At 36.2% G+C, this 14,612-nt stretch overlaps 1 protein-coding gene across 2 annotated transcripts in view; it reads left to right on the top strand.

The window, feature by feature from the left end:
* Nucleotides 1-1,091: 1,091 nt before the first annotated feature.
* Nucleotides 1,092-14,612, top strand: part of BLNK (B cell linker) — a 90,857-nt gene continuing 77,336 nt past the window's right edge. For both annotated transcript variants that reach the window (XM_051618383.1, XM_051618384.1), the window contains exons 1-2: nucleotides 1,092-1,195; nucleotides 5,830-5,892. In XM_051618383.1, coding sequence (XP_051474343.1) covers nucleotides 1,121-1,195; nucleotides 5,830-5,892 — 138 coding nt within the window. In that variant the 5' untranslated portion in view covers nucleotides 1,092-1,120. The remainder of the gene's footprint in view (nucleotides 1,196-5,829; nucleotides 5,893-14,612) is intronic.

Consider the following 14,612-nt stretch of genomic DNA (forward strand, 5'->3'; position numbering starts at 1 on the left):
ATGTGGCTGGACAGGGACAGAGCTGGGAAGGGGCAGAAATGCCTATTTTGAGTCTCCTTGGCTCTTCTTTCTTGACTCCATCTGAGCCTCAGCCTCCACTAAATGTCTTCCTTCCCCTGCAGCTCAGCACTGATTCCTGGCTGTGTCTGCCCTTTCCATTGCATATCTCCCTCCTTAAAGGGTAACAGTCATGGCTTCGAATTTGGGAATCCTTGGCATAACATATGTGATACATACGCATACAGCATATGTAGAAACCACATCCAGACCATTAAGTCCCTGAGTTAGAAGTGGCTGGAGACTGGAAGAACACTATGGAAGTCTTACATGCTTGCCCTCCTTCTATATAGTTTCCTAGTTATCTCAGTTTTGACCACCATCAGAAAAGATGATGCTGGGCTGGATGAGCTTATGGTCTGAATCCATATAAGCATTTATTTTAGCCCTAATTTTAGAAAAAGATAAGCACTGGAATTAATCTGTTGGCAATTTGGTCTTTAACAGTAATACTGAAAAAGTCCCCATAAAAACACCAAAACTTTGGATCATACACTGGCTTAGAGTTACCGAGTGCTTTATTTAAGCCCAAAAGTATGATGTCCAGACTTGGCATGAGTGTATATGATGTGACAATATGGAAGTACAAGTTCTGCAACTGAGCTCTATTTTGTCTGTCTCAACAACACAGTACAATATGTCAAAACCCACAAGCAATTAAAATGCAATCTGAAGGCAGATCCAAGCAACTGGACCAAGGAGTTCAAGGTAGGTAAGAAACTGCTATCACTAATAGTTTTGTAATAAATATGAAAAATAGTTTCCATATTTAAACCTATAATGCTGATGACTGAAATATTTATACTCTGATATTCAGCAGAATTTAACTTATTTCAGTAATGACATATATTTGCATATGTTGCTATAATAACTCAGTTTCCTCATACTGGAAAGAGTCACTCATAGGAGAGCATTGATAGGCGTTCACTTTAAGTGAGCAAACAGGAAAAGAAGTTGCAAAAAAGACTTCCTCCTGGGATTTCTACAGCAGCTCAGTAAAAACCAGTAAAGCAATAGTTCAGTGTTACTTGTATAGATCAAGTTTCTCTCACCAGACAGCAACATGGCCATGAAACTACCATCTCAAGAAGAATTTGAGAACTGGACGGCTTTTCAGGTTGCAGACCTCCTAAGACAGGTACTGAATGTATATGCTACACTTCAGACAGTCCAGTATAAATTCAGCTAGCAGAAACTCTTACTGTGTTAAATTTTTTGTGGAAAAAAGGTATCTTAACAAATCTAGCACAAATATTCAAAAGTACTGAAAATAGATTAGTCAGCAATTGCCACCGCCAAGAACTTACTCTTAAAATTACATGAGCTTCTTGGTGTTCCCTTGTTTTTTATAGAAATTTAATTTACGGTAAAAGCTGCTAGCTAAAATCTCCTACACAGCAAATCATATAAAAATATTTTCTCATGGGGATATTTCTTATAATAGAAAAGGTATTTAATGCCCCAATTTATTTCCTGCTGAGAAGAAAAACCATTTCACTGAAAGTGGGCCTAGATGTTATATTTCAACATCGCTTTAAAGTTCACAGCTTGTCAGTAAGAATCTATTGCTCATCTTTTCTTCTCAATGCACATATATCCACAGTAGCTGCTAGATGTTGCTTAATTTTAAGTTACTTGAGTTTGGGGTATTTTAAAATTTTTTTGTCTGCTTGTACCTTCTCTATATCTGCAATGTCCATTCTATAATGTGTAAAATAACCTGTATTGCACAAAATATTCCAAGCTTTTTTCAGTCATCTTTTCACTACTTGAATAAACTCCTCCAACATATAAATTCTATCCTCCATGGTATATCCTTTTTTTAATAGCAGATTTTTCCTTGTAGCTTACTCAATACACTGACCCAGGTTTAGACTTCTACCTGTAATTTACACAGTCAAGTCCACTGACTACGTTTTGATATATGATCTCATTTTACATTTCCTTATTTTTTTTAATGCAAGTTACTCTGTATCATTTTTTATATAGGTTTCTTCTGTCCTGTGTTCATCCTGCTTCTAACTGTAGAAGGACAAATCTTTACCAGCGCCTGCTTTAACAGGGAGAATTTATTGATATTATTGTTTCTCACTCTTTTCAATTAAAGGAGCATACAATCTTTTTCAAGGAAAACAATACATTGCTATGAAATGTTTCTATAAAACTTCCATTTGTGGCCATGTAAAATGTAGGCAAAAGTTTGAAGTGTTTAGTTTTTATTATTGTTTTTCCATTTTTATTTTTGCATGCACAAAATTTAAAAAAACACACAACAGTTTTCCAATGCAGGCATATCACAAGTGGACTGTTATCCCCACAGTAAGAAAACTAACCTGTTCCATGGAGTTAATACATGCCATAATGATAATGTAGCAGCTAAATTGTGAACTTATTACTGTGAACAGCTACTCAAATGATTAATTAGCTCAAAGCCTTTCAGCTTAAAGGGAATCAGACTAATTATTAGAAGATATAATTATTTTAAAGCACACTGCAATTCTACAGCAGAATACAGGACAGAAAATTAATGACAATTGTTCAACATCTTTGAGTCTTCAAGAGCAGGCACGCTGTAACTACTGGCTTCCTACTTGTTAAGCTAGTCTTCCAGCAACTTTATAAAAAGCTGTTAATGCCTATGCTTACACTTACATCACTGATTAAAGCAACTAAGTGATCTAATTACTGCAGCATAACCAAATTAAGTGCTTGGCCATTCTGCATATCAAAGACTAGCAGTGGGGAGTAGCAGCCATCTGCCTGGGGCCACCTTGTGCAGAGCTGTTCAGCTCCCACTAGCAGTGCTACAGAGACCCTGGGCAGCAGATACCACCATTGTTTCCACGGACAGCCAATATGGCAGGAGGCTGTGCTGGATCCCTGCCAGAGACAGCATATACATACATGAACCCTGAAATAATACTGTTAAGGTTGCAGAAACCAGCATCAAACGTTTAAAGTGTCAGAGTGGGATTATCTCTATAAACTGAATTTGCCACCTTTTGCACACACATTATGATGCTCTGTAATTGCTGCTTCATATGATACCATTTCCATTCACAAAAACCCACCTCTTTCAATGCAGAGAAACCTGTGCGTTTTATGTGCTACTCTGGGCTGTTAGATAAATTGTAAGGTGCACAAGGCCATGGCTTGCTGAAGAAGAGAGATAATTAATTCATGGTATTGTTGATTCACTGCTACCTTGAAATACCCAATTCTGTCACTTCCCCAGCTCAGTGTTTCTACCTGTAGCCATGCAAATCCAGAAAAAACATGACATGTCCTGAGTGCTTGACTTGAAATTCCTGTTTTGCAGAATTGGTAAGGTAAGTGTGCAATTACAGTAGCAGCTCTGCTCAAAAAGTAAAAATGGCAAAATACTGAATATGTAAATACACACACATATCCCTCAGATCCTAAATAGCTGTAGTTAGGCATTCAAAACCACTGGATGCTGTATGAGTTTTGTTTCTCATGCACCTCAACTCCCCTTACTAATACAGTTTTCATCTCACAGGGTGGTCTTAGACAATTTTAAAATGACAAAGAAAAATAATTTCAGAGAGGGTTTGAATATTGTGCAGTACACGTCTACAAGATAGCTGATGAGCAGTGTACACTGAATAGAGTACAACAAATCAAACAGAAGTTCAGAAAAGTCACATCACATCAGCTTTTATGTGCCGTGACTGAGTCTTCTAGAAGTTAGTGCCATAATATGTACAGGGCATATATCCATATGTACTGTGCACTCTTGGCATTTCCTTAATTTTGATAGTCTTAATGATGTTTCCAAAACAGGTTTTTGTGTCCTAAGTACAGAAGTCATTAACTAGCCCTTCTGCAGTGTTGTCAGCCTCACAAAAGGCACTTTGTATAGAACCAGTAACTTCACTACTAAAAAATAATTAACCCTATTGAATTTTTTCTCATAAATAAGTAAATAATGGAAACCTATTAGCCATGTGCATGTACTTACCTGTTATCTTGGATATACACTGTAGTTGTAATATTGAAATATTATATAAAATTGAATTTTTTTACATAATTGTATAATCTCAAAATATTATATACAATTATATATCAATGTATATATACACAGAGTTTATATACTTGGTCTCTATTTGCCATGTAGCCTAGTTCCTCTTCTCAGTACTGATCTTAATATTATGGAGTTAATGTATTTGTTAGAAAACGAAAGATTCAGTGGTCATCACTAAATATCAGCAGTGAGATATCTGCTTGTCATCTGCTTGTCAAGCTACCCATGTAAAGAGACCAAATTTGCCCTTACACAAGTTACATGCTTGAGGCAAAGCACAAACAGCTCATCAGAACAAATAACTGGCAACAGAGCCAATAACTAGAAATAGGCAGAAGCCATGAGCAGAAAGCATGCACTACCTTGATTCTTTGCCTCCCCACCAACATCACTTCAACTGATGGCAAATTAACATATCCCACAACCAGCCATTGGTCCAACACCCAGAGCAACCCACTCCTTCAAATTGTGATCCTTTCTGTACTGCAAGCAGGCAGCACTTTCCCAACCATCATAAAAGAATCATTTACAAATTCAAGGATCATGGCTTATAGGCCAAACAAACTGAATATGAAATTTTCATATAAAAAAGTATATAATACACTTTGGTTTTAAGCAAGATCAGTTTTAAGTATTCTAGAAATAATTAAAATAGAAATGTGACAAATATTTATATGGGAATAACTTATTTTCACAAATATTTACCTGTTAAAGTTGGAGTTGGTCATTACTGCTACAGAAATTTACAGCTAAGTATTGCAAATACTAAAACTCATTTCAAGAGTGTTATTTTTCTTACAGAAAATTACCTTTTTTTTCCCCCCACATTCCATGCATAAGTGTAATTTCTTTGAAAAGCCAGTCTAAACTATACAACACAAACAGTGAAATTTTTTAGGACATCTCTAGCTCTGCTCCATTCCTTACTATTTTTTAATAAAACAAAGGAAATGTATCCACTTTTTTCCAAAATACTATAGAGTTTCTGTCATAAAGAGCTGCTACTTCTGGACTTCTCATTTAGTTTTAATTTGTAACTGACAGTGACAACAATAAACAGTAAATTTCTTAAAGAACACCACCACCACATCACAGATTCAGGTTCAGAAACAGGGTATTCTTTCCAGCAATGCCCTTCTACCATGGGAGCTGCAAGACACACTTAGCCCAAACTGCTGCTGCTGAAGCCAAGCAGCAGTCAGTGTGTAGAGGGTTGGTAAACAGGCATGAAACAGAGCTTTCTCTTATACAGCCTTCATTTTTCAGCAGTCTGTGATATAACAATTTCCTGAGGTGACCTCATGGCTACTGATAGACATTTGTCTTATGTTACCTTTTAATCTCTTTCTGTGCAGTCCTCCTCTTATCCCATAGCAATTAAAGACTCACAGTGTATTCCTGTTGGGCTCTTTGTTCCATTTATGTTACATTTGTTGCTTCATAATCTCATCTTGTCTATTCCCTTCACAATTTTATCAGCCCCTATCCCTTGTAATCTCTCTTCCTGAGAAAGAGGTAATACTGTGTCTTATTTCTTATGTGGAAGTCACTAACTATTTTTAAGCATTATTCTTATTGTCTTGTATATTCTTTTCCTAATTATCCATGACAAATAGTATCAAGATTTCCACAACCCCAAATATATGAGCATAGAAAGGTTCATTAGTTTACTTACAAATTTAAAGTATCATACTAATACAAGAACTCTATTTTTTTTCTCACCTCAGTTTGGAATGCCTGAATCTGCTGCAGTTGTAGAAAAACTGTGCATGAATGGATCTCATTTCTTGGTAAGCAAACATTTCATAAGAGCTATCATTCAAGCACAACACTACCATTCCTAACAGTGCCAGGAAATATTCTGACATTATCCTTTTTCATACCCCATCAATTGCTCTGATTTCCCATTTTCATGGGTTGATTTACATCTAACTCGAACAACCCCACTGCACAAGAGAAATCCCAGCCAGCCTTTCTCTCCCTCCAGAGAAAGTGAAACAAGCAAGGGAAATAGTGAATGACCTTTAGTGGTGGTCTGTGATACAAAAGCAGATGATTAAAAATGGAAGCGTTTGCTAGTATGTTCTCCAAACTACACAATCTCTTTAAAGATTACTTTGCACTGCAGAAAACGTGGCAGTATATGTGTGATACCATGTGCCACATCTATTTTTGATGGCATTGTAGAGAAAATGAGACAGGTCTCGCACACCAGTAGTAACCTTCTTACAGCTTTCATGTGTTCTTTTAATTCAGTTGTTGAGTAGCATTGTCAGTGTGATAAATTTTAAATAAGGTATGCTTGAAAAAGAATTAATTATGACAGTACTAAAAAAAATTGTGAAAGATCCTGTATTTTGCCATCATTAGTAGCAATATTTGAGTAATGACAAGATGCTGTTATCCTTTGTACAAGCTGTTATGCATATTAAGTTGTAAGTAATTAAATCAATAGCTTGCTGCTTTATTCCAAGCTCCTAGCCTAGTATACAAGAAATCTACACTATTCCACTACCCCATACAACAGAAAACACTTGAGCAAGCCTGGTGTCATCTACTAAATAGGAATGGCAGGTTCAGCTCCACATATAAATAGTTTTTCAAAAGCAAATACAAGTTTACCACTATTCATGTGTGCATATAAACACTATGCATATGTGTAGCTCTCATGTAGCTCTTTATGTGCAGCATTTTTTTATGTCTACCCATTGGCAGATGGATATTTAGATATCTATTTTTGCTATGGTATGTTAGGTATCACTGAACAGATAATTTCTTCTAACTTGGTAGATAAAGAAGAAAGCAACTCTGTGTTTTCCTCCACGTGAATTTAGTGAACTTTCCCCAACTGTGCCACATTCAGAGAGGCACAGTTTTCTGTTTCACCTTTGCACATTCCAGAAACTGTTTCCCATCCACAGGTGCTGCTGTGGAAAGCACATAAGAGTGCCTGTGAGGGCTGAGATGGCAGCCTGAGTGGAGCCAACTTGACGCCTATCAGCAGCCCTTCACAATTCTCAGACAAGTTCTTTTTCTCACTGTACAGCTCCTCCAGCCTGCCCCAAACCTCACCCATGGCACTGACACCATAAGCATATGCAGAACAGGCTTTTTGTATTAGCAAGATATGCCAGAATTCAGAGGGGCAGCATGTGGGCTAGTGGGCCTGGCTGGCAGGTACTTTTCCTAGAAAGCAAGGCATGTAGCTAGAATGCTGCATGTTTTTCACAGGATATAACCACCAACACCCCAGATGTGTCTCTGTTTCCTATGTGGTTTCAATGAGGGCACACATCTTTTTAATTTTTCCAAAGAAAGAATGTAGTGAACAGCTGAAGAAATGCTGCAGAAAGTAATTATCCTAAAGCTCAACACTTAACCAACAAAACTTACGAAGGGGTCTTCCTGCTCATCCTTCAGGTCAAATGCAAACTACATTTAATTTGAAAGTGAGTAAGATGGATTTATCAATCCTAAGGTCTTTTGAAGTTTAAAGTGCTCAAAGTCCATCATGCAGGCACTGTAGCCATATAGTCTGTGATAAATTGGCAATAATACCTTCAATCAATTTTAACTGGTTTCAGAATAAAAATAACCAACATTTAAATGGTCATTTCTTTGAATATTTCTTTTCTTTGAGTGGCAAAATGACCATCACTGTTATAGCATTATTATATTCTGTTTTATAAACATACCAAGGATCAAACTGATCTTTAACAAGAAATAAAATTACACGTATTTTATAAAAATTGAGAAGTAATAGCTCTTCCTTTACACTTCTGTACATTCTAAAAACACAAAAGGGTGGTATGTTAAATCAAGTATACTGTGCACTTTCATTTTTTATCAATAGCACTACACTTGTGATAGTTATTCAATATACAGGTCACATCTGAATGATGCTAATCTAGTCCTAAAGTGGAAATCAGCATTTAACCACAGCTGCATTGCACAGAGCATATTATATTCTCTCAGTTTTAATGTCTGAACTTGCTACATTGAACTCTGCTTTTCAGTTCTCTAAGAGTAGGTTGCTTGTTTGATGTGTGGTTTTTTAAATTCTGTTTTGAATTCCCAATGACAGATCGAAAAGGATATGAAAAAGTGAATTTTTACTTGAACTTCAGAACTGAAAAAGGTCGATTTTCTTATTAGATTTGTATATAGCAAATCACTAAAAAGATCTTGATCATAGCAAAATGGTCAGACATTGATTCTAAACAATTTTTGTGTACTTCTCTTTCTTGCTGTATCAAAACGTTTCAAATCGCATGCTGGAAGATGAATGCTTTGGAGAAAATCAGACCCATTTTCCTCACAAATATGCTATTGGGGATTTCTGAGTAATATTTAGAGAACAGAACCTGTGCTTTCCTGTGGGAGATTCATGCCTTCCTGCCAGTGCAAAACACTACCAGAGCTTGCCAGGTTCAACTCCCTAAAGCTCTAAGGCTGTACTTTGACATCTATTTATGTCAGAACTTCTGCTGAGAAAAAGGAGCTATTGTCCCTCCTGGATGCTCCTTGCAGCAGACAGGAAAGGACATGAACCACATCTGCTTTCTCTAGTGATCACAATGACCAAACACACCACACCTAGAGCTCTTCTGTTGCTATGGGAATGCTGAGGAGTCCCACAAGACCTAAATCACTTAGTTTCAGCTAAAAGAGTGTTTTCCAACACTGTGAGTGGTATTTTAGCAGCAAAGAGTAGGGGAATAGTGGAAAGTACAGATTATAATTGGTTTTTGGCTGCTTGGGTGTCTATTAGGAAAGAGCTAACCAGCATCAGGTTCTATTCAACCAGATCTGACATCCACCCCTGCATATTTAGTTTTGCAAATAAGATTTGGACCATGAATACCTTGAGTTTCCAGAGGCGAGGGGAAACAAAAAGCCACAACTTTTCTACGTCCCACATAAACAACAGAAATAAGAAAATTAAACAGAAATTAGGAATTTAGACAACAGAAATGAAAAGCTTGCTAAGTACCTCTTTATAAAATAATTCCATCAGCTATCAAATACAGAGGGGTTTGGTTCTGTTTCTTGCTGTTTCCAACCTAATAGGAAACTGTTTCTAAAAGCAGAAACACAGATACTTACAATCATTTCAAAAAGAGGAAAGTGATAAGAACACACCATAGAAAGAAGGCAAATGTTGTTAAACATACAAAGTAACTAGGATCAAAGAGCAAACTTAAAGAGAACAGAGCTAAAAGGGAGATATTTTACAGCTTTGTGCATCTGCTGCTTATCAATCAACTTCAATTAACTAATAAGGTACAAGGACATTACATATTCATACATCTTCAACAAAGCCTAAGGCATCTGCAAAGTAAAAGTAAAATTTGCATATTTATCCTTATTCTTCAAAAAAACCCAAAAGATAAATATGAAGATAGGTTACAGAATGTAGATGTAATTTCTGAAATCTAGGGCACCATGCAGTTATGCATCATTACCTAACACATAAGAACAGAAGTGATATTGGCCATCAATATTAACTTCAAAAGAGATTAATATTAGTAAAGAAATAAATCAAAATGATATAGGCTAAGATACAAATATCATTCTCACCAGATTCCCATTTATATTAGCTTAGAAGCTGATTTTTTTATCCAATCATTTTGAATTATTTTCCTGCCAAGCATTTTCAAATATATCAGAAACAATTTAATAAAACTGTCTAAAGCCATGATCTAGCAATACAATCCTGTAGTAAGCAGTCCCAAACCAGTGCAAAACTATTCAATGCAGCAGTGGACACAATTTTTTTTGTGACAATATTTCTATTCATATTCCAAATGCTGCTGCCAGAAGTGATTTGAACATATATTTGTTTTGGTTTATGCAGTAGCTGTGACTGATGGGAAGTGCTTCTCTGCTCTCTGTTCCTAAGCTCTGGCACACAACAATCCAATCAAATTCTAAATGTCAAACTAGTCATAACTACATTAAATATGAATTAAAGGAATATAGTTTGATGCAGAATTCTTTGTTCTCAAAGATTACTGATAATTTTAAATGTTATTAAAAATTTCCTTCAAGTTTTGTTGGGCCTTTCAATTTCAAGGAACATGAAAAAGGTCGGGAGAAGTTGTGGAAATTTTTAAGCCATTGTGTCATAGTTTCCAACACTGACTTTGTAAGCCCTGAGCTGAGAAATAGGAAAGCTCCACACAGTCTCAGGCTTTCCAATTTTGAACTTCCTCATATTTCTGTTTTATTCAAACATCCCAGTTACATAAATGCACCCCCTCTGAGATAATTTTAGGAAATTGTCTTCAGAAACAATTTGTGTCTTGAAGAACCTTCATTTTGGGTGCTTTTGTACTCTTTCCTTCCTGAAAGATCAGAAGCTTTTACAATGTGTGCAAGTTAGAACTCCAGAATACTAATGTCTAAAATCATTAGTCATTTTCTTAAATTTAGCCAGAAACTATAATCACTCTCCCATTGTTAAATACCAGCTGCTAACCATTTCAGAAATCTCCTAGAGTCCCCAGAATGTCAGAACTTGGTCTCCTGCTTTCATATTAGCTGCTTCCAATACAGGGCTATAAATTCCTAATTCTCTACTCTTCAGCTTATCCTTGAAGAGGCAGGTGGATATATGAAACCTATACTAAAATGCCAAGTTCATTTTATCATCATTTCTATTCTGTACAAAAAAAAAAAAAAAAAGGGGAACAATCAGCAGTAGGCAAAGGCATATTGTAAATTACATAAAGATCATTTAAGGAAGTCACTACAAGTTTCAGTAAGCATATCCCACAGGAAGTCAGCAAAATGTATCAAGCAGAGAAGACAGCAAGATTTCTCTTATTTCAATACATACATTTCTTGTTAAAACTACTTATACATATATATTCATATGTAAGAGTGGGCCAAATTTGTCATTATATGGTAATAGCTGCAGCTCCAGCAATGCAAGGCTACCAAACTAGAAAATAATAGACAGTTTTTTCGGTCTGAATGTCACTCAAGACAAAACAGCTGAAAAGCATTGGCTGACTGTGGCTTGTAGAAGCATTTGATGAAGTTACACTTCATGCTTTTCTATTCATGAAGAACTAAACTGAAAAAAAAGTGAGAATTTATCAGAGATACAGATCTAGACAAGGCCACATATATAAGATGGGTACTCTGTGCCTTTCTGTCACAGCGGGTGAAAAAGTTCAGAACCAAAGCTTTGTAGGAGAACTTGGCTTTTAAAAATGATAAGACTGTTTTCACAGAAGAGTGAGAAAGACCTGACTTAACTGGTGGAAACACTAATCAATTTGCAAATAGCACTTCCTTCTGTAAATATTGTTTCTTACGAACCCAATATGACTGACAGAGACTAGAGAATTAGAAAAAAGTCTTTCACCTCTACTGTACATAGACAGCAGTTATGTGAACAAGACATTTTATCAACAACAGAGCCTATGCTGGTTCTGGGAAACGGTGTGTTACATTAAAAATTGCAGGTACAAGAGACCTGAAAGCAAAACTGAAAATTATAACAGTGCGTCCACAGTAAGGGAAAGCCTAAACCCATTTGATTTTGCTGATCTCACATGCCTCCTTAATACAATGAGGGAAATTGTAAAGAATGTTCAATTCTGGGTTTAATTTCTTTCTTGGGACTTATTATTAAAAATTTTAATTTACACAAAAATTTATTCTTACAGCATCTATTTAAAGTTGCCATAGAGTTACTCTAGGTACTATCTTTTTTTAAGAGTAAAAAGAAATACTGGAAATCTAGTAAACATGTAACAGAAATACAGCAGTGAGGACAATAGGTTATAAATGCCTAAACCTCACTGACCAGACTAAACTCATCACTCTATCATTCCTTAACATCATGTAATTTAAAAGAAGTTGACAATAAATTTGGATTAGACACAATCACAATCTAATTAAACCAGGAGTTCCCAAGGGTAATGCACTGATCTAACCATCTTGTTGATGAGGGGAACTGTGGTGCTCTTAGCCTGGATGACATTTCTGAAGATTTCTGGGAAAAATTATTCTTTCTGCAGCTAATACTAAAGCCAGCTGAATATTACTGATTCTCTTGAGAAAGCATGAGCAAGGTTAAAAATCAATGTGAAATTTTCTCTAAGAAAGGGACTACTCTTCAGGCTCTTTTGGTTTGGTAAGGTGAATATATACAATTCCACTGAAAACAATGGCATCCTGTGAGAACCAGATGACATAGCAGGGAAAAAGGGCTCCTTTGGAACAGGCCAGGGAGAGTCTGAAGTTATTTACTTCCACTAGGTTCAGGAAGAGACGACTTCATCACTTTTCTATTTAAATACAGGATTGCATTAAATAATATAGCTGGCTTCAGGGTAACTTTCAATTCCAAAAAGAGGGAACCTGGAAAGACCCCAGATATTAACATGTTACTTGGGCCACTGGGTGATGCTAGTGCCAAAAGGAGATACATTTACTAGGAGATACATTTCAAGGTGCTACTCCTGATGAATTAAAGCAGAACTAATTGGAGTTCTGATTTCAGAAATGAAAGATGGCTGGAAAGAATATTGAAAAAAATAAAGTAACTTGAATTTCCCAAAAGAGCAGAAAAAGTAGTAAACTTCTGTTTCAACAGTTTCTAAACCTGTCTAGATACTGCTACTATAAAGCTACTAAATGTAAAGCAATGTGATTGAGAGCAAAAAAAAAGTCCTTATTCCCAACAAGACATTCACAGGGTTGTTACACAAGGACGATTATGCTAGGAGAGTTCTGCTGGTAAATTTTTCACATATATATGCTTCTAGCCTAAGAGCTAGATATAACCCACAATAACCTGAACACATTTTGCTAATGCTGACTGAGCTGTTCTGACTGTATTAGTCTTAACACAGCTAAAATGAAAATTCATTAAGTCTGCAATGCAAATTTATAGAAATAAGAAACACAGAAGTAGATGAAGACCAAGTTACCAAGAGTCAGGGGGTTTCCCTTAGTGAAATGAAACCATCCTGTTTTTTCACATGCCACCTGCTCTAAATAAGCATGATGCTGGGGGGGTGGAGGGGCGAGTACACAAAACAGGAACAGCAAATTTGTAGACTGCTACAAGTGTACTGACTGCTGAATTTGAGTGTTATATCGTCTTTAATTTAAAACCATCAGCAGATGGTTTGCACAACCTGTCAGTTATCAACATACTGTGAAGAGCAATGAAAGCTTGCAGCCATTCCTAGAATGGCTCAGGGGACACTATTAAATATCTATCTTTCCATATCTAAAAACTCATGGAATTTGCCTACATTAAAAAAATAAAAGCAATTGCAGGCATCTTTCATTAGTGAGTTTTCCCAGTACCAATTCTTCATAAGCACAGACTCTAACATGAGGGAATCTAGCTTGAAGTTTGGGTTGCATTGCTGGAAAACCACATCACAAGCTGGTGCTCAGGAAGAGGCGTGCTGGAAAGAAATTAGCATTCCCAGAGGTCCCAGTGCTTAGAAGAATAAGAATTTCAATCATTCATGTGCTTTAAGCCTCAGGAATACTGAAGGGTATTTATACTAGTGTGGCAAATGCAGGAGCACAGCTTCTACTTGTAGGGTACTTGGTTTTATGTAGGTTCTATTACATGCAGTTTTGAGCTTGCATTAGTAAATAAACAGGCATAAAATTCTTATGAAAAATATTTTAAACTTTTAATATTCTTGAGACCTACTGTAGAATGCTTTTATTTTGTTGCTGCACTTGTCTTTTTATTTCCTCCACTGTTCCTATGTAACTGGTCTTTTTCACTTCACAGTTTAACTATTATGCCCCTTGCTACTTGAATGCAACCTACATTTTTAAAAGCTGTTATTGCCTGCATCCATTGCAACATAGTCATTGAAAAGCTGGACTGACAACTATTAAAACTTTACAAACAACTGCTGGGAGTTGATTTGTCATGGTCTGACCCTGATAAAGTAAAAACTTGATTTTCCATTAGACTTACTTGAAAGTCCCAGTACACCAAAACAACACCTGATTAGCACAATACAATAAGCAGGGTGCTTAGCCATCTGAATGTAGGATAAGATAGAAACAAGTAACTATACAGCTTGTACTTTTTTTGGTTAAAAAATATAGACACTTGATAACAAGGGTATATGTGATATTTATAGCAGCCAATCTATTTTGTTCACTCATATCTGTCCAAGGAAAATGTTGACATTTACCCTGAATCCCTACTTTCCTGTAAAGGGGGAAATGCAACACTCCATCTGTGTGTTAGATTATCTGGTCCTACAGATTCTAAAAGGCCCATTAGAGAAACATCTAGGTGTGTCAGCATCATGTTGTGAGTGAAAGAGACTCTTCACTGACACAAAGAAAAAACTCCTTGAAAACACAAACTCTTACCTGAATGCTTTTAAATCAGGTGGTTCACACAGTATGTGAAATGCATCTGTACAAACACAACACTGAATTTTAAAGAGGCAATATGAAGAAAAGCAAATAAAATCTGTTAAGAACGATGGTAACATCCCCAAAG

Source organism: Apus apus, chromosome 4, assembly GCF_020740795.1.
Source record: "Apus apus isolate bApuApu2 chromosome 4, bApuApu2.pri.cur, whole genome shotgun sequence".
NCBI classification, from domain to species: domain Eukaryota; kingdom Metazoa; phylum Chordata; class Aves; order Apodiformes; family Apodidae; genus Apus; species Apus apus.